The sequence below is a fragment of the Rhamphochromis longiceps genome, linkage group LG9 (assembly GCF_057381845.1).
Source record: "Rhamphochromis longiceps isolate RC_006_pf linkage group LG9, R_longiceps_female_GT1.1, whole genome shotgun sequence".
NCBI lineage: Eukaryota > Metazoa > Chordata > Actinopteri > Cichliformes > Cichlidae > Rhamphochromis > Rhamphochromis longiceps.
Genome location: NC_140565.1, coordinates 12,401,612 through 12,420,789, shown reverse-complemented (window position 1 = coordinate 12,420,789; position 19,178 = coordinate 12,401,612). Strand labels below are relative to the sequence as shown.

Below are 19,178 nucleotides of genomic sequence, written 5' to 3'. Positions count from 1 at the left end.
ATCGGTGCTACGATGAAAGTAGCTGGTGTAATGCTTGGTTTATTTTAAGTCTGTGGGGCTCACAAAAACAGAGGCAGCTGAATTAATCGGCCCTCGTACTGTCACTGGCAGGTGAGGATTAGCCTGGATGTGACCTCCTGCTCTCACAAACACAAGGCTAACAGAGAAATACACTTAATGCAGTTCAAACATATTTATTTATTAAAACTCAGTCAAATAATATAAACTGTCAACATTATTGTCACCATGCTTCTTACTGACTGATAATCTCAGGCAGGCTTCCACGCCTACAGTGGGAAAAATGACCGATTATACTGTATAAAAACCATATGAACGAAGTACATACATAGCAGTGTCCACTAGGGGCAGTAGTTGAGGTACACATGGTCTTGGCTTGTTGTTATTATTAAATTAGACAGAATGACACACAGCAGTAAAACTATCATCTGAAAGGTGCTTTCAACAGAAATGAGTTCATTTCCATGAGAGATACATTTTCTTCACTCCAAAAAAGGGGTTATTAAAAAAAAAAAACTTTCCATGCTCCTTATTAGTTGGTACTGGAAGTCTGGGGAAAAAATAAAAGACAAGCACAATGACTTTCATGTAATAATCACTTGGGGTGCATTTATTAGGACAGAACGGTGTAGTTACCTTCATTTTGTCGATAAACGTTTTGTTAATGGTCCCGCCCAAAGCGCGCAGCAGTTTGGGTGTGGGGGGTTTGGGTCCGAACAGCGCCAGTCCTTTTTTCTTCTCTTCTTCAACTTTAGCTGCTGCTGGACCTTTGGCCTTCATTAGTTTCCTACAGAGGTACAGAGGTTTGTTTACTACAGCAGCATTTATTATTATCATGTGGAAACTTCATATCTCAGGGATTACATGTGTACTTATGCGTCACACTGACAGGAAGGGGAAGCTCACTGTTCAAAGGTGTCCCAGCCTGATGAACATCACCAACAGCCCTTTTTCTGACGTCCACATAACACTTTTCTTTTCGCTTTGTTTGTAATCGTGCTGTTTTAAAGATCAGGCCTTGAAAATAAAAATAGGTCCACCCACTAACATGTGATTGTTTTCCTTGTGTGTAAAACTACCTGACTGGAATTTTATCTTAAAAATCGCTGCCATTTATACATGTTCACATACTTCCCCCCTCACAGATAGTGTATCATTGGTTTCCAGTAAATAAACCACCAAGTACAGAAGTTATTTCGTGAAATCAGCAGCAAATATTGAGTCAAATCCTTTGACTCACCTGCCCTTTCTGGCCAACACTTTCTGCGACTCCGGGTAATGAACCAAAATATCAAACAGGTCTTTCTTCTCCAGGACAAAGAGGTTGGCGAAGCCGTATGCTTTGACATTAGCTGTGCGCCTGTTCCCTCCATCTTTGGAGGACTGCAAGAGACTAAGAAACAGAAAGAGAAAACATTTCACTGTTCACTGATTGTGATTAATTGCCTCTGATGTTGATTAATTATCAGTATATATTTGTGCGCGTGTATCTGAACTCACCTGATTTCCCCAAAAACACAACCAGCTTTTAGTGTCACAAACACAATGCTGTTGTCAGGTCCTCCCACCACCTGCACCGCTCCACCTTTGATGATGTACATCTCTTTACCGATGTCACCCTACAAATAATTTACACAAATAAATTACTGAAGGGATGTGTGTATGTGCTTATAAAGGGCATTTTAGCTTTAAAAGAAGCCTGTGGTGGCCTTTTATATACACAGAACTTCTGAGATTAAAGTCATAAATTCAGACCTACAAGAACTCGGACATTCTTTGATATTAAAGTTGTAAATTTTGGAGGAAAAAAAAAGTATTAACCTAATAAAAAATCACTGTCATGGGCTGTTTCCTTTGATCCTGCATTTTGAGTTTCATTCCTTTTTGTATTATGATGTTCTTGTTTGTGCAGTTTAGGCTTCATCCAGTTCTGCTGATATTGAGCTCTGTTTCCCTATCCGGTTGTTCAGTGATGACGCGACGAATCCTACTTCCGGGCCTAAAGTAGTCTGCGTTTAATATGGCTTTTGTGTTGTTAACATGTTTAATGTTATGTATTTTCTTCTATTTGATCTCAAAAAGCTCCTAAAACAGTCAGTGATCACTGTTGACCTCCCTCGGCTTTTATTACCGCTAATCATTTATTTAAGCTCAGTTTTTAAAACCTTAGGATGTAACTACAGCCCAGCCCATGCAGCAGTATATGAATGACTAACCTCGTATTGTGGCTGCATTATCTCAGTTGTTCTCCTGGCTGAAGTTTGGTCCTTTTACAGCATCCTGCCATGCGATTACATTTGTTCCTGACCACCGAGAAAACTCACGTTAACTTTTATCGAGTGGAAAAAAAGTTAGCTTGTTCATATTATGCTAACATAGCTGTGTCGCTAGCGGTCACGTAGCACATCATTATATACCAGCTAGCCAAACTTCAGTGACCCTACAAACGTCACTGCTGTTTAGTTTTCTGTCTTCATTTATGTTGGAAGTGATAACAGAGCTGTACGTTTTAATTTGTTTCCAAAACCCCGCAGTCAGGACATGCTATATTGTATTTAGATAGAAGCTAGCGAGCTAACTTCCTGCTAACTTCTAACTCCGTTAAATGTCATAAATGTCCGTTTTCATGGATGCCTGGATGTTAAACTCAATTGTTACACCTGGTAGAGCAGAACGCTGATCATTTTATTAAAGATGAAAGACTTTAGACAGTTTTTCAACTCTCAGTAATGTCATAGTGATCGTTTGATATGTGGACCTGCAGTGGAGTTTAGACCCAGACACGGCTAGTGACGTCAGACTGAACAACCGGATAGTTTTGCTCCAAGTGTCTGCATTTGGGTCATCCTACTGTCACCACGCGGTCTGCCAGCGCAGACCCTGACAATGAACTATTTTATAAGATTATAAAGTCATTTTTCCAAATTTAAAAGTAAAATATGCAACGCTGTCTGAGGTTTTATCATAATTATGAATTTTAGAGAAACAAAACTTGGATATTTTTGACGTTCAAGTGGTAAAAAAATAAGTTAGCTAAAAATGTACTCGACAATGGAGGATATGCAGTTGTAACTAATGTAAAAATCTGTCATCACAATGAAATAAGTGTGTTTTCCTCTGCCTCTTTACAGTCTGTATGCTTGTCATCATATGGTGAATCAGGGCTAAAATGAGTATCTCCTTATTGCCAAGTTTGATTACACAACATCAGTTTATCCTCCCCAGCACATTTTTACTTTTTTGTATTTAATGTCCCTCAATTGTTGGCATAAAATGATGATAAACTTTTAAAAAATTAAGTAATTTGTTGTGTTTCATTCACATTTGAAGTTGACGATGATTGTGTAAGACTTAACACACCTTCTTCACAACAAAGTCTCCGGGCAGATAAATGATCGACTTGAGCCTCAGCAACATGTCCACTAACATCTGCTGGTCACAGCCCTGTGGAAACATATGAAGATATTTAACTGACCAACCATCTCCCAGTCTCCCAGTTACTGTCTGGGCTATATATTTATTTTTTCTAATGAGTGTGCACCTTGAAAAGATCAATCTTCTGGAAGGTCGCCAGGTTGATGTCCACAGCAATGGCTGTTCTCATCACTAGAGGCATCTTGTCCAGCAGCTCGGACTCATCTGAAAACACGGAGATGAAGAATTATTATTTAATTCAGTGTTAAAACTTTCTGCACCTGGCACAATAGTAGGACTGACGTCTGATTTGTGTCCTATAATTAAAGCGTTTCTCACACACTCTTAAAGACTGAAATGAAGATTTTATCCAGTGACTACTGACCCAGCATGCCCTGAGCGTCCCAGGTGTAGGTGTACCAGGTGCGGACTCGGTTCTGTATCAAAGACGGGATGTGATTGGTCACCATGTACTCCACAGTGTTGTCCATGGAAGAACGGAAGTAAGTCTGTCCTGCTGTCGCTGCACCAATGACATCTCTCATCTGAGACATTATGATGATAAGAAGAAAACCTTTGTTTAAACTAAATAAATACTCCTCTCACTTAGACAGTAGAATGAATGTGCTTTTGTTGTTTTTGACAGTCAAGACATCACAGGGAACCAGTGAAATACTATAGACAGAGTAACGGATACTGGAGTATTGCAGGTTTATTCATCTATCTACATAAACAGGACAAGTGGGGGAGAATAAGAGACAATCGTTTACTACTACTAGTACTACTTGCAGTTAATGATGCTAAAAGGATGCTAATCAGGACTCCAGATGAAGTAAGGATGCTGGGGGCTGTGACTCATGCTATGGGGCAGAGTGTCCTCTGTATTACCTGTCCAATCAAACTGGAGAACACAAAGACGCCCAAGAAAAAATTAGTCATCTGAAAGGTAATCTCAAAGACGGTTTCGGGTTCATTAAGACCCCCGATGTTGATCAGACTGCGGACAGCAAAGTAGTAACAACGCAGGTACCTGTGGAGAGTTTTGGGGGGGGGGGGGGGGGGGGGGGGTGTCAGAGAGGGGTGTCATAAACTGTATTGGATGTTTTGGGGTCGTGTGGGGGAAAATGGAGTTTGTTTCTTTGTTTTGCATAAAATGGCAGTGGTGGGTTCTGGGCACGTTTGAGCGATTTCCTTGATGTCTTGCTGAAATTGCTTTAGCTTCCTAAAGAGAAAAAAATATTAAAAGAAAAGAGAAAGTAAAATAACAAAAATGCTACGAGAAAGAAGCTACCTGGCCAAGCATGGTGGACATAAAGAATGCCCCGAAAAGGTAGTTGGTCATCTGAAAGATCAGCCCGAATGTGGTGTCAGGAGTTGGTAACTCGGCGATCAGTAGCAGGGACTTCTCGGCATAGAAGAAGCAGCTGAGGTAACTGCAGCCACAGCATCAGCAGCAAACATGGGACATATGAAAGATTTTGACTGGATGCTTTGTGAGCTGGAACTCATAACTCTGTGCGATAAACCAGAGACTTTTTTTTAGGTAATTTTGTTTCTCTGCTATAACCTTTTGTTATGCATTGCTAACATTATCCCCCTATGTGCTCATTTTCTACCTTTCTGTATCATGTTGGTGAGTGAACATGTTTAATATGGTCATTTGTGAGTACAGATGTTCCCCTAGCCACTGTTTTCAAACCATCAGCCAATCATTAGAAAGTTGCACAGAGGGAGGGAAGAAAAAACAGTTTGTTGTAACTGTGACTCGTGCACAGTGTTGGGGAGTAACAGAATACATGTACCGCCGTTACGTATTTAAAATACAAAATATGAGTAACTGTATTCCATTACAGTTACCGTTTAAAAAGGTGGTATTCAGAATACAGTTACTTTGCTGAAATAAAGGGATTACACGGCGGTATTTTCCTGTTTGATATGTTCGCCTATGCTCTCTCTATTTTGGGTTTCCCTGCCGGTGGAAACCCAAACAAAACACGCATTAAGAGGCTCAAATGCCTGTGTCTCAATCTCGCGTCTCATAATGATGTGAAGAAATATTTAAAAAAATGATTTAATATGAAGGCAATAGGCAGAATGCTACAGGCATAGCCCTAAAGAATGTAGCCTGATGGGCAGTGCAGTCCGTGCTGCAGGGAGAATGGACTGCCATACCCGTTATGTGTCTGTGAGCGAGGGAGGGAGAAAAAGGAAAAGTACAAGATGTCATCGAGCAGAAACGGGAGCTGGAAGCATGTAAATATAATAATAACCACTGCAGCCAAGAAGAGAGCCTGGCGAGCCCAGTTGTAAGTAAGCTATTAAGACTCGACTGTACACTGTGTTCGTGTTTTCCTCCGAAACAATAAATTCGGTTGGAGCAGCCTTTCAACGCCTCTCTCTGTCTCTCGCTAGCAACGTTGACCCAGACAACAAAGTAAAGCCAGTTTTCAACTACGAGCACAACACGAACCCAACGTATTAGCCAGAGGTCCCTTTATGGTTTTACGCCTTTACGGTTCAGAGCCGCGGACCTGTTTTATATACGCGGAATAGTTTTCTATACGAGATCGCTGCAAAAAGCGCAGTTACCTAATGTCCACCCTCCCTGTTACTCATTTTATATTTAGATTTAAAAATCTAGTTGGTATTGGTATGGCGAGTAACCTTCAGTAATAGTAATAAATCACACAGCAATAGTACATTCATGTAGTTGTAAAAAAGCATGATAATATATTAAGTAATCCAAAGTATTCAGAATACGTTACTCTCATTGAGTAATGTAACGGAATACGTTACAAAAACATTTTGGGGCATGTATTCTGTAATCTGTAGTGGAATACATTTTAAAAGTAACCTTCCCAACACTGCTCGTGCAAAAGCTGCTCTAGCAGAGTCTCAGAATACAGTATGAGCATGCTAGGTCCACATCAAGAGTTGGCAGAAAAAAAGATGAGAAAATCCCTCCAACTCAAACACAAGTGGCTGTATAGAAGTGCTGTACTTACGCGCTGCCTACGCCGGAGTAGACCCATTTAGTTTTACCAATGCCCTGATATTCTGAGGCCACGTAGTAGAAGCAGGCATTAAGGTGGAGCACGAAGAGCAGATAACCAATTGTGCGAATCACTCTAAGAGGGGTAATAAAGAGAGTTATTGATATGGCCACATTTTGACATTTTTGCTATCTTAGTTAATTGCATTGTATACTGGATGGATCAGTGGGTGGATGGATGGACGGATCGGTGGATGGACGGATGGGTTGGTGGATGGATGGATGGATGGATGGACGGACGGATCGGTGGATGGATAGATGGGTTGGTGGATGGATGGATGGATGGATCGGTGGATGGATGGATGGATCGGTGGATGGATGAATGGATGGATGGATCAGTGGGTGGATGGATGGATGGATGGATGGACGGATCGGTGGATGGATGGATGGGTTGGTGGATGGATGGATGGATGGATGGATCGGTGGGTGGATGGATGATGGATGGATCGGTGGGTGGATGGATCAGTGGGTGGATGGACGGATGGGTTGGTGGATGGATGGATGGATGGATGGATGGGTTGGTGGATGGATGGATGGATGGGTTGGTGGATGGATGGATGGATGGATGGATGGATGGATGGATGGATGGATGGATGGATCGGTGGATGGATGGATGGATGGATCGGTGGATGGATGAATGGATGGACGGATCGGTGGATGGATGGGTTGGTGGATGGATGGATGGATGGATCGGTGGGTGGATGGATGATGGATGGATCGGTGGGTGGATGGACGGATGGGTTGGTGGATGGATGGATGGATGGGTTGGTGGATGGATGGATGGATGGGTTGGTGGGTGGATGGATGGATCGGTGGATGGATGGATGGATGGATGGATGGATGGATCGGTGGATGAATGGACGGATGGGTTGGTGGATGGATGGATGGATGGATCGGTGGATGGATGGATGGATGGATCGGTGGGTGGATGGATGGATGGGTTGGTGGATGGATGGATGGGTTGGTGGGTGGATGGATGGGTTGGTGGGTGGATGGATGGATCGGTGGGTGGATGGATGATGGATGGATTGGTGGGTGGATGGATGCATGGATGGATGGTCTTACCTCCAGATGTAAGCCTTGGCCATGATGCTCTCTAGACGATCACTGAACTCAAAAAATGTGTCCATCTTGAAAACAGGTGAGGAAATGTGAGCCAGATGAGAGCCAAAGTACATTTAATAGGCGTTGTTTATTGTCTCATTCATCTAAACATTATTTAAGTAGATTTACCTTCAGTAGACGATTGAGTCTGAAGGCAGATTTGAATCCAAATTGGATGTACAACAAGTCAAATGGAAAGACTGACACCACGTCTGCCTGTGAAAGAGACAGACAGCTGTAAGGTCGCTGACTCTAATTAAGTACATAACTTCAAAGCTCAAGGGATTTAAGTGATCATACCAGGAATCTCTCTGAATCTCTGTAGTGCTTCTTTGTCATCACTCTGTCTTTCTGCAAGGGAATAAAAGTGACTTTGTCATTCAGGCCAGTGTTTTTCTCTGTCAGCAGTCAGGATCATTTCCCACTTACAATGATGTCTCCTCCTTTGACGAACTGTTTGCGGGGTTGGGAGATGACAGAGTCCACCAGGTAGATGATGTCAGCCAACACATCCAGGGTGAACCAGTAAGGGATGGAGATCTCAGTGTGGTAGGGGAAGCACAGGCGGGCCGTGATGAACCACGTGTTGTAGTTAAAGGCCACAGTCACCAAGCTTAGCCATGCAATGTAGCGACGGTCCGTGAAAGGGTCTATGGTTTGCCCAAACACAGAGTCCATCAGGTCCTCGAGTGGCTTCAACACAGTGTCCACCACTGACCACATTGCCTCGGATATCCTGGTTCTCATACTCTTCTTCTCCTCCTGCTGTTTGGCCTCTGCTGCCTTTTGTTCTGCTTTCTTTTGCTCATCCTCCTTTTTCTTCTTCTCCTGCTCCTCTTTTTTCTTCTTGTCTGCCTCCTCCTTCTTTATCCGTGCCTCCTCTGCCTGTTGTCTCCTTTCCTCTATGACTCTGTTGTAGTCGTCTTTGCGTAGCAGTGGCGCTGAAAGGATAAAGGGGCTGAGTGAGCAACAGTTAAATATTAAGAATTAGTTTCCTTACTGCCCCATGAAAACAATAACATTTTTTTTTGATTTTTGATTTTATTGATTAGCATTCAAATTCAAATCTCAGTGAAAACAGTGAAAAAAAAAAACAGTGAAAATAGAACAAAAATCTACCATAAAGAAAGAAAGCATGAGACAAGGCTAATCAAAAGGTATTGGCTGAAGCATTTGCTTATTACGCCAACCCTTTTCACAAAATATCTTTTTGTATGCAGCTCCTGTACATAGGGCTTGAAGAAAATAATAAAACAAAGCAAAAACCAAACAAACAAACAACAACAAAAAAAAAAAACCCAAAGAAAAAAAAACTTTCCACCTTAGATAAGTAACTACATCAAAGCAAAAGAATCAAGAGGTTATTTTTTTTCTCCTTTTTGCTCTTTTCATTCTTGATTTATATATTTTTCTAATACTCTATTTTTAAACATGTTTTTAAACAAGGAAAATGAACTACACCACAGATATTAGAAATATTAGATACATCCACAGATATTAGAAATATTAGAAAATCTGCAGCACTGAATGGTTTTGTGTTGGCACTCACTGACAGGAGGGGTTATCTCAGGGGATGAAGCATACTGATCAGTCACTTTCTCCTTGAAGAGCTGCTTTCTTTCTCTCATCTTCATGATTATGGCTCTGAGGTGCTCATCTGAGTACTTGTTGATGACTATGGGGGGAGGTGGAGGGGGGACTCCCTCCTCTCTGAGGAAGCAAAATAAGAAAGTTGCGCTGTTATTGGCAGTGAGTGAGTTTCTGATGTAGCGAGGATAGAAAAATCATAAAAACTCCTAAAAATTCCTGATGTGAATGAGGAATTTCAACCAATTAAAAAAAAGGAACAAATCAGGAAAAGTTGTGTAATAATCAGAGACTCCACTCGGCATTAATGATTCAACACCTGTTCTACTCCAGCATTTAAAGTTGCCTAGAGGTAAGATTTTACTCTGAAAAATCTGGAACTTTACTTTAACATGCATTAAGAGGTTTTCTGGTCATGTAGCAGTCACATTGTACTGACACACAACACAAAACTATCCACAACACTACACACTACTACACAAGACAACCAGAGATGTAATCCGATTACTTTTTTCAAGTAACAAGTAAAGTAAGGGATTACTATTGCAAAAAAGGTAATTAGATTACTGTTACTTTCCTGTGAGCATGCTGCGTTATTGCGTTACTAAAACCGTGATTTTTTTTTGCAAGAGTGTCTCATGACAATGACGTAAGTGAGTGCGACGTTTGTGGCAACAGCTGTGTGCAGATCAACAATGGATAATAGCTGTATCCCAAAACGTCGGCTGCATCCTTCGGAGGACCCGGCTTTCGCAGTCTACGTGGGCCGGGTCCTCCGAAGACCGAGAAGGCTGGAAGTGCGAGGCTGTGAAATAGGACGGTCTAGCCTTCAGATTTTCGTCTTTGTCGGTGGAGTTTAACAAACTCGGCCGTCTGCTCCTTGCTATCTAAAATATAACAGGACACTGGCGTAAATTCTCGACTGTCTCACACTTCTTTTTATGACGTTTATTCAGCAGTGTGAAAATCCCGGAGGAACCCACCCGATGGATTAATAAAGTTTTATTTAATCTAATAATCTAATAACTTTGATCTCAGCCAAACCGATTTACTCCGGAACAAATAAAACACAGAAAAAAGGCAAACAATTACATTTTTAAGTTATCCGAGTGACTTACATATTATGTTTAACCCGAGTAGCGAAAGAGCGGGGGTCTGAAAACGATGAAGCCGGGAGTCCGCTGCTCTCACCGGCTCGACCGGCGCACTTTTGCAAATATGCGATGTCTTGATAAACCAAGCAGATATTTGAAATGTACACAGCTACTTTCTCGCCTGAAAATATGTTAAAAGTTTATTTTGTGACCCAGAAAGATTAATAAGAGTAATTTTAAAACTTAGTAGTGGCTTAGTAGTAGTGTTGGAAACTGAAATTGGCTGGGCCGTGCTATGAATTCTGGGATATGGTGGGCCATGAAGGACACACCCGACCCTGTCACTACTCGATCCGTACTGGAAATCCGATCGGTACCCCACATGCGCATGAAGCGCCTTGAGGCGACTTTTGTTGTGATTTGGCGCTATATAAATAAAATTGAATTGAATTGAATTGAATTGAAAAGGTGTCTACTTCCGGTCGAAGCGTTTTACGATAGTTACGGGTCAGAGTATCTGTTAAGATGTTAGGAATAATAAGTATCTCTTAAAATGTTTCCAGTAATGAAGCATTTCAGTACAATGTAGACAAAAACGGAAAATAAAAAGATAGTTACGGATCAGGACTCCCCGATCCTTACTACGCATGTGCAAAGTTGGACCATACAAATCGGGTCTACCTGATCCGTACCGCGCATGTGCAGGGGTTTTCTTCTTCTTCTGTTCATATGATGGCAGTTTACTCCCCAGTGTAAGAGGATACTGCCACCTGCTGACTGAGCGAATGAACCCTATTGTAAACTGATTTAACGTCATTACAAACGTGTTTTAAATTTGATTTAGTGATAGTTGAGTGTGTTTATGCTTGTCTGTGTGGAGAGGATTGATTGGAATAGCGATGATGATGTCTGCTATCATTGTCAATTGTTAGTAAGCAGTTCATCTGGCTGATGAATCTACATGTGACATATTACAAAGTCTGTATTATTAACTCTGTAATTAGGCGCTATTCTTCTTATTTTACGGCGCTTAACAGATACTCTGACCCGTAAAATGCTATCATAAAATGCTTCGACCGGAAGTAGACACCTTTTGCGCATGCGGGGTACCGATCGGGTTTCCAGTACGGATCGGGTGGTGACAGAGAGTACAGGGAGTGCAGAATTATTAGGCAAATGAGTATTTTGTCCACATCATCCTCTTCATGCATGTTGTCTTACTCCAAGCTGTATAGGCTCGAAAGCCTACTACCAATTAAGCATATTAGGTGATGTGCATCTCTGTAATGAGAAGGGGTGTGGTCTAATGACATCAACACCCTATATCAGGTGTGCATAATTATTAGGCAACTTCCTTTCCTTTGGCAAAATGGGTCAAAAGAAGGACTTGACAGGCTCAGAAAAGTCAAAAATAGTGAGATATCTTGCAGAGGGATGCAGCAGTCTCAAAATTGCAAAGCTTCTGAAGCGTGATCATCGAACAATCAAGCGTTTCATTCAAAATAGTCAACAGCGTCGCAAGAAGCGTGTGGAAAAACCAAGGCGCAAAATAACTGCCCATGAACTGAGAAAAGTCAAGCGTACAGCTGCCAAGATGCCACTTGCCACCAGTTTGGCCATATTTCAGAGCTGCAACATCACTGGAGTGCCCAAAAGCACAAGGTGTGCAATACTCAGAGACATGGCCAAGGTAAGAAAGGCTGAAAGACGACCACCACTGAATAAGACACACAAGCTGAAACGTCAAGACTGGGCCAAGAAATATCTCAAGACTGGTTTTTCTAAGGTTTTATGGACTGATGAAATGAGAGTGAGTCTTGATGGGCCAGATGGATGGGCCCGTGGCTGGATTGGTAAAGGGCAGAGAGCTCCAGTCCGACTCAGACGCCAGCAAGGTGGAGGTGGAGTACTGGTTTGGGCTGGTATCATCAAAGATGAGCTTGTGGGGCCTTTTCGGATGGAGGATGGAGTCAAGCTCAACTCCCAGTCCTACTGCCAGTTTCTGGAAGACACCTTCTTCAAGCAGTGGTACAGGAAGAAGTCTGCATCCTTCAAGAAAAACATGATTTTCATGCAGGACAATGCTCCATCACACGCGTCCAAGTACTCCACAGCGTGGCTGGCAAGAAAGGGTATAAAAGAAGAAAAACTAATGACATGGCCTCCTTGTTCACCTGATCTGAACCCCATTGAGAACCTGTGGTCCATCATCAAATGTGAGATTTACAAGGAGAGAAAACAGTACACCTCTCTGAACAGTGTCTGGGAGGCTGTGGTTGCTGCTGCACGCAATGTTGATGGTGAACAGATCAAAACACTGACAGAATCCATGGATGGCAGGCTTTTGAGTGTCCTTGCAAAGAAAGGTGGCTATATTGGTCGCTGATTTGTTTTTGTTTTGTTTTTGAATGTCAGAAATGTATATTTGTGAATGTGGAGATGTTATATTGGTTTCACTGGTAAAAATAAATAATTGAAATGGGTATACATTTGTTTTTTGTTAAGTTGCCTAATAATTACGCACAGTAATAGTCACCTGCACACACAGATATCCCCCTAAAATAGCTAAAACTAAAAACAAACTAAAAACTACTTCCAAAAACATTCAACTTTGATATTAATGAGTTTTTTGGGTTCATTGAGAACATGGTTGTTGTTCAATAATAAAATTATTCCTCAAAAATACAACTTGCCTAATAATTCTGCACTCCCTGTAATATGACCGTGCAGCGTTTAAAGCGTGTAAGTACTGACCTTACTTTGAGTTTGATTCTGTAAAAAGTGACAAAAACATTAGGGTCTGCTGTTCACTGCGTGGGAAGAAAACTTCTTTTTACAGTGAAAAAAACCCTAAACTTCCGAGCAAGCGCCGAGTGCGCTGCCACAGGAATGTGAAATTCACAGAGAAACTGCTGGATCCTTCCACTGACATGACGGCTGCGGCACACCTGCACCAGAGCAAACCTCCGCCTGCCCCACTCCTGCTAAACAGGTGAAAATAGAGCAACAGGGCCGCTGAGTTTTTGATTTTATTTATTTTCTGCTGTGTTTTACTTGCATCTATTTGAAAGAGTGAGTGTAAACATAAAAACCTATTTTATTTTATGTGCTGGAATGTGCAGAAAATAGGTTTAAATGTTAAACAATTTTTTTCCAGTCAGAGAATGTTGCATATACTTTAATTTTTGGTTGATGCATAAAGTTAAAAGATTAAAACTAATAAAACAAGTTTTAAAAAGAGACTTTTTCATTTGATTACATTTTATATAATGGATGATGCAGAAAAAGTAGAATTGGGCTGAAAGATCTATTGCTTTATTACCTATTCAGGTCATAAATCATGTTTTTAAAAAGTAACTAAGTAACTAATTACTTTCATAAATAAGTAATTAGTAAAGTAACGGGATTACTTTTGGGGGGAAGTAATCAGTAATTAGTTACTGATTACTTTTTCAAGTAACTTGACCAACACTGAAGACAACACATTAACTACACGCTCTCTCTCTCTTTTTCTGCTGTCTTTCTTTCTCTCTTTCTCTCTCTCTCTCTTGCTGTCACTCCTAAAACTTCACCCTCTTCCTAAACAAATATAATTTTTTGATTGGTCAGCATGGTACATTTTTCCACCAACACGAACGGGCTGTTTTTTGTTTAGTTTTTTAATTTTTTGGTCATAAGCAGAGAGTGCTTGCTAGCGCTGTCCTTAGACGTTAACGTGACGAAACTATTCAGGAAAAAACGCCGCGTATATATTGTTTATCAGGATTCTGGTTTTACGTGGCCTATCTGCACAATTTAAAAACTGGTATATATCACCCTGTTGCTTTGTCATCTTTAAGTGGTCACGTGATTAACTTACCACGACTACTTTATTCTTCCTCAGTCAAACAGCAGCACTCATGCAATTGTTTTGCCCCCCTGAGCTCCAGGTGTTGTGCCAAAAAGTGATCGTCTGCCAGAAAGTGATTGCCGTCCGCGAGAGCGCTCGCAGCTGCTTAAAGCTGTAGCGCCCAGATTACTTACGTAGACAGCTACTTCCGTGCAACTGATATAAGGTGCAGTAAGCTGAACACAGCTTCAACTGTCTGTTTGTTGAAAAATAGTAACGCATCCGCGCCGCATTTTCTTGTTAGTAATAATAATGGATTGGATTTATATAGCGCTTTTCAAGGCACCCAAAGCGCTTTACAATACCACTATTCATTCACTCTCACATTCACACACTGGTGGAGGCAGCTACAGTTGTAGCCACAGCTGCCCTGGGGCAGACTGACAGAAGCGAGGCTGCCATATCGCGCCATCGGCCCCTCTGGCCAACACCAGTAGGCGGTAGGGTAAAGTGTCTTGCCCAAGGACACAACGACCAGGACAGAGAGCCCGGGGATCAAACCGGCAACCTTCCGGTTACAGATATGCTTCCCAACCCCCTGAGCCACGGTCGCCCCTTAAAGTAGTAACAGTAACTGCGTTGTAACGATAGGAATAGTAATTAGTTAGATTACTCGTTACTGAAAAAAGTAACGCCGTTACTTGTAACTCCGTTATTGCCATCACTGATAAAGTATAATACACATTTAAGGTATATAAATGTAGAAATATTTGATTCAGTGCATTGCGACCATCCTCAGTGTTTATTTCAGTTTACAATCGTTCCCTTTTCATTCAGGACCCAGCTCAGTACCTGTGATTTGAAACGCTAAAAAGAGTGAATCACAGAGAGAAATAACTTGTGACATAAGAAGGATCACATTACACGGATAAATGCAATCAGCCAAGTGGTGCTCACTGCAGAGCCAAATGGATGGAGTCCAGCTTCACCTGTTTGTGGTTAAGGTTAGGGCACTTTGGGTCAGGGAGGACAGATCTAGAGGTCAGGCCAGGCTAGGCCAATAGCGGTCTTCCACTTCGGCCCGAGCTGTGAGAATGATGGATGCTCTCCCTCTAGTGGATAAAATTCTGTAGTGCCTTTGACAGAACAATACACCATGTTTAAACTGACACATCCAACATGCTGAGATCAGGCCCTGCAGTCAAATTAAAGTCAGTACATTTTCACACTTAATTGTCAGGTTGTTTTTCCATCGTTTCTTTCATTGTTTTCAGTGTGTAAATGGTACACTGTGCTGGGTTGGAGTACCGCCCCTGGTTTGTGGAAACTAAATGAAAGAAAGTTAAAGAAAGTGAGCCAACGCCGTGGTGACACCGGTTCTGGTAGGAAGCCTTTGCAGACTTAATCAACCCTAAAGGCGATGCAGCATTTCATCTCACTAATATGCCTCATAAAAGAAGAAGGACACATACTTGGGCGGTTTATATATGAGAAGGACACAGAGTAAACCACACACACTTCAGGTTTTGTGTAGCACTGGCAGTAAAAACTCCCAGTCTAGCTCTTCTGTAGAGTACCTCAGGATCCCCTCTGAGCTCTGACACTATTTATTCCACACATTACTTAAGCTGCTGGCTGACACTGACCCCACCACCACCACCACACACACACACACACACACACACACACACACACACACACACACACACACACACACACACACACACACACACGTACGCTACCTGTCCTCCACCTGGAGCCTCTGGCTCTTGCCACCATTGTTGTGTCATATATATCATATCCTCGTTGAAATCCAACCTGTGCTTAGAACTACGAGGATCAGCCGTTGCTGCCTCTACCTGTCGCCTTCATAGTGTTTATTGAGGGACCAGAAGCAGCTCTGGTGAGCTCCTTAAAACCTAAAGAACTGAAAATCTTTTAATCCACTTTCAGGCCATCCCTCTTTTAATATGCATGTTGCTCCAGCAGGTAAAGATCTCACATGCTGCGCTTATCTCCCCGGGCACCCTCCCTCCCTCTCCGCCCTCTTGCCAGGGAATCTGATTAATTAGCGTCCATGGGGTGATTACTTTGATATAGGTTTGTGGTGTCACTTGGCAGGTGTGTGTTTGCAGTGAGCTAAAGTGGAGTTTGGAGGCTGGGCTGATATTCTGAGGATAAACACACTGTAACTAATCTCTGTAAACGCTTTTGACTGTCGGTGCACCCGCTTTCAAATGAAATGTACCTGGAAAAAATTAGGTAGAAGAAACAACACTGCAAGCGCAGGTCTTACCCCTCAGCTCCAGCTTGATCGGGGTTTGGTGGAGGAGCTGGAGCCGCGGCTGGAGCTGGGGCAGGAGCTGGTGCCGAAGCTGGTGCCGGGGCCGCTGATGGTGCTGGTTCAGGGGCTGGGGGTGGTGCCGGTGATGGAGCTGATTCTAAGAAAGGGGAAAAAAATCCTACGTTTATTTTGGCTTTTCAAGATTGTTAGAAATGGTCCTCACCTCCTGGAAGAAGAATAAAAAAATGTTTGATCTTACCTAATTATTTATTTTGCATCGTTTGTTTTCCTGTAAAGCATTTCTTTTAGACATCTTTATAAAAATATTACACATTTAGAAATATAACCGTAACAATACATTAGATTAAGTTTTATATTTATAATGGTTTCTGTTTTCCCATTTATTTCTTTTAATTGCTAATTTCCTCATCATTGTATTATGTGTTTTCCTTATAGTCCCTTTAGTCTTATAACTGCATGTCATCCATCTGTGAAGCAACTACGAACTGTAAATGTGTTCATCCTTTTTTTGGCATCTTTGCTGCACTGGTTATGTGAAACCATTTTTATTTAGTTCATCATCTATTAAAGATTCCTGTAACATCTGTAAAAGAGAGAGACAAGACGCTGAATATGACATTTGAGGGGTTGATTATTAGCTGGCCGTGTTTCTGTCCGGCTTTCAGACACATTAGGCAACCGTGGGATCAGCAGAATGAAGTAACAGAACCTGGATGGATGATGGAGACAAACCTGATGTTATTCACTCCGGCTCCAAAAGGCCATTCAAACTTTCAGCAACACAATCAACAAATCAGTGAAATTCCATTTCTTGTCGAGCTCAGCAGTCGAGGAAACTCAACTAAAATGGAAACGGTCAGCAGGCGCGAGAGAAGTCGTCCAAGGCTGAACGTTTCATATTGGACATTTGTCCAAAGGCTTTCTCTTATTTTGGTCCCTTTTTGTCACTCGTTTGACTGTTTGCGCTTTATAACTATGACTATAACTATTATAACTACAGCTTTATACAAATAACAAGAATAAACAGAATAATACACGAGGCTGACTGAAGTGTGGAGGTGTTTCAGTAACACTGTGTTTCACTGCAGTATCTAATTAGCAAATACATTTGTAAAGAAGCTTATTATACAGTAAAACGTTACATACTTATTTCCCTTGTAATGGCATAAACAAGTGTTGTATTTATGTGGATGGATATTGGTGGATTTAGATGTGGGTGTTTGGCCTATTACGTTGATTTGTCAGTTGCATTTGTATTAGTATGTCTTTTAAAAAAAATGATGATGCATATGTTTCTATTTGCTCGATGACCTGTGCAGGGACAACAAACTGTCATGTTAGATGAATAGTTTTTGTACACAGTCCCTGACAAATAAAGAGGCAAACCAAAATGAAGCGAAATTTAAAATAATCCATATTTTCTCATGTTCCCAACATATTAACAGTCAGTCTTGTTTTAATTTCACAGGATGGGACAAAAAAAAGGAACTGGGTAAACTTTTCAGCCGTTAGAATGACTCACCCTGTGGTTTGTCCACTTTCTTGTCTTCATTCTCCTTCTCAGCTGGCTTCTCCTCCTACACGACAAATCAACATTTTTTTTCTTCACAAAATCTGACGCCTGGCTCCATTTGTCAAACAGTGGCCATTAAGAGTGACGCTTTAATTTCAGTGGCAGTTTTAAAGAATGGTGAATTCAGCGTTTGACAAATGACTGCCTCCCCTGATGGACACTTTTAAAAACAGGCTGCGTTCATGATGAAACAAATTTCAAAGTGCCCGTTTGGGTAATGAGTGATTTCAATGAGGTAGTGAAACAATTTTATTTGGGTTTTTTTTCTGTTTTGCTGCCAGGGTACAGAGCAGCTGGTTGAATGATAGAGGCAGACGAGACGCCACTGCTCATGTCTGTAACCAGTCAAAAATCTGGTTGACAATAACGATTTATTATAGTTAGTCTAATAACTGAATATACAGGCGGAACACATACCTTGGCTGGAGGTGGAGGTGGAGCTGGGTCAGGGGCTTTGCTAGTAGTCCCAGAGCCCTCTGGCACCTGCGGGCTGCTAAAGAGACCCTTCAACTTTGCAAACATGTCTAACGACCTACGAGTGCATCAGCCGTCCTGCCTGCTGCTTGTATGAGGGGAGTGTGGCGGGAGGCAAGGATCAAAACGATCCCTCAACTAGCCTGATCCCCTTCACTCCGCCTACCTTTTCTTCTCCACCTGTTTTAATTCAGCGTGTCCTCATAACCAAATTGACCCTAATTGCATTACTGTATTTAGCAGGACTAATACTCTTGCACTGAGCATAGCCCCCACCATCAGCAGTGACATGTCAGCCCATCCCTCAATTGGCTTAGGGGTGACCACTAAAGCAGGGAGGGCTGCTTAGCATGCGTGCGAATGTCTGTGGAGCACACTGTCATTCTTCTTATTGTAAGTGACACACTCTCGAGTCATGATACACTTTAAAAAACTGCCATTCCCGTTGAATGTATCATTGTAAAAGGATGGAAGACAGTGATCAAACAAAGTCCACATAGTGGGTTTGAATGACCCAACTAGATATACACCAGCTCACTGAGAGGTCAAAGTGACTCTGTCCTTGTGTCCTTTCACTGAGTTAAAATGTGGTCATGAGTGCGTCATGCCCGCTGCTCTCATTTACTCACTGTAGTACTTTGCTGTCTGAAGCAGGGCAGGAGGGAATCAAACAGGCTGATCTGCTTCTCATACAACCAACTCCAGTCTTGCCGCGGTCTCAGTGCAGG

At 41.9% G+C, this 19,178-nt stretch overlaps 1 protein-coding gene across 1 annotated transcript; it reads right to left on the bottom strand.

Annotated features, from left to right (window-relative positions):
* Nucleotides 1–184: 184 nt before the first annotated feature.
* LOC146661830 (cyclic nucleotide-gated channel beta-3-like) lies at nucleotides 185–18,617 on the bottom strand. Its single transcript, XM_085418318.1, has 17 exons — nucleotides 18,394–18,617; nucleotides 17,926–17,980; nucleotides 16,395–16,539; nucleotides 9,138–9,298; nucleotides 8,018–8,529; nucleotides 7,889–7,939; nucleotides 7,718–7,804; nucleotides 7,550–7,614; nucleotides 6,438–6,560; nucleotides 4,321–4,462; nucleotides 3,818–3,977; nucleotides 3,560–3,657; nucleotides 3,379–3,462; nucleotides 1,519–1,637; nucleotides 1,259–1,411; nucleotides 655–805; nucleotides 185–568 (listed from the first exon to the last, which is right to left on the bottom strand). The coding sequence occupies exons 1-17, from the start codon at nucleotides 18,496–18,498 to the stop codon at nucleotides 551–553; spliced, it is 2,229 nt and encodes a 742-aa protein (XP_085274444.1). The 5' UTR covers nucleotides 18,499–18,617; the 3' UTR covers nucleotides 185–550.
* Nucleotides 18,618–19,178: the final 561 nt, after the last annotated feature.

What these genes read in the sequence shown, in the direction of transcription:
- LOC146661830 (XM_085418318.1), bottom strand. Translation starts at nt 18,498, where the DNA reads ATGTTTGCAAAGTTGAAGGGTCTCTTTAGCAGCCCGCAGGTGCCAGAG. An exon ending in TCAAAGGAGGAGACATCATT is followed by an intron (nt 7,940 to 8,017) that starts GTAAGTGGGAAA and finishes ATTCCCTTGCAG; the next exon opens with AAAGACAGAGTGATGACAAA. An exon ending in TCTCCAGTTTGATTGGACAG is followed by an intron (nt 3,978 to 4,320) that starts GTAATACAGAGG and finishes ATAATGTCTCAG; the next exon opens with ATGAGAGATGTCATTGGTGC.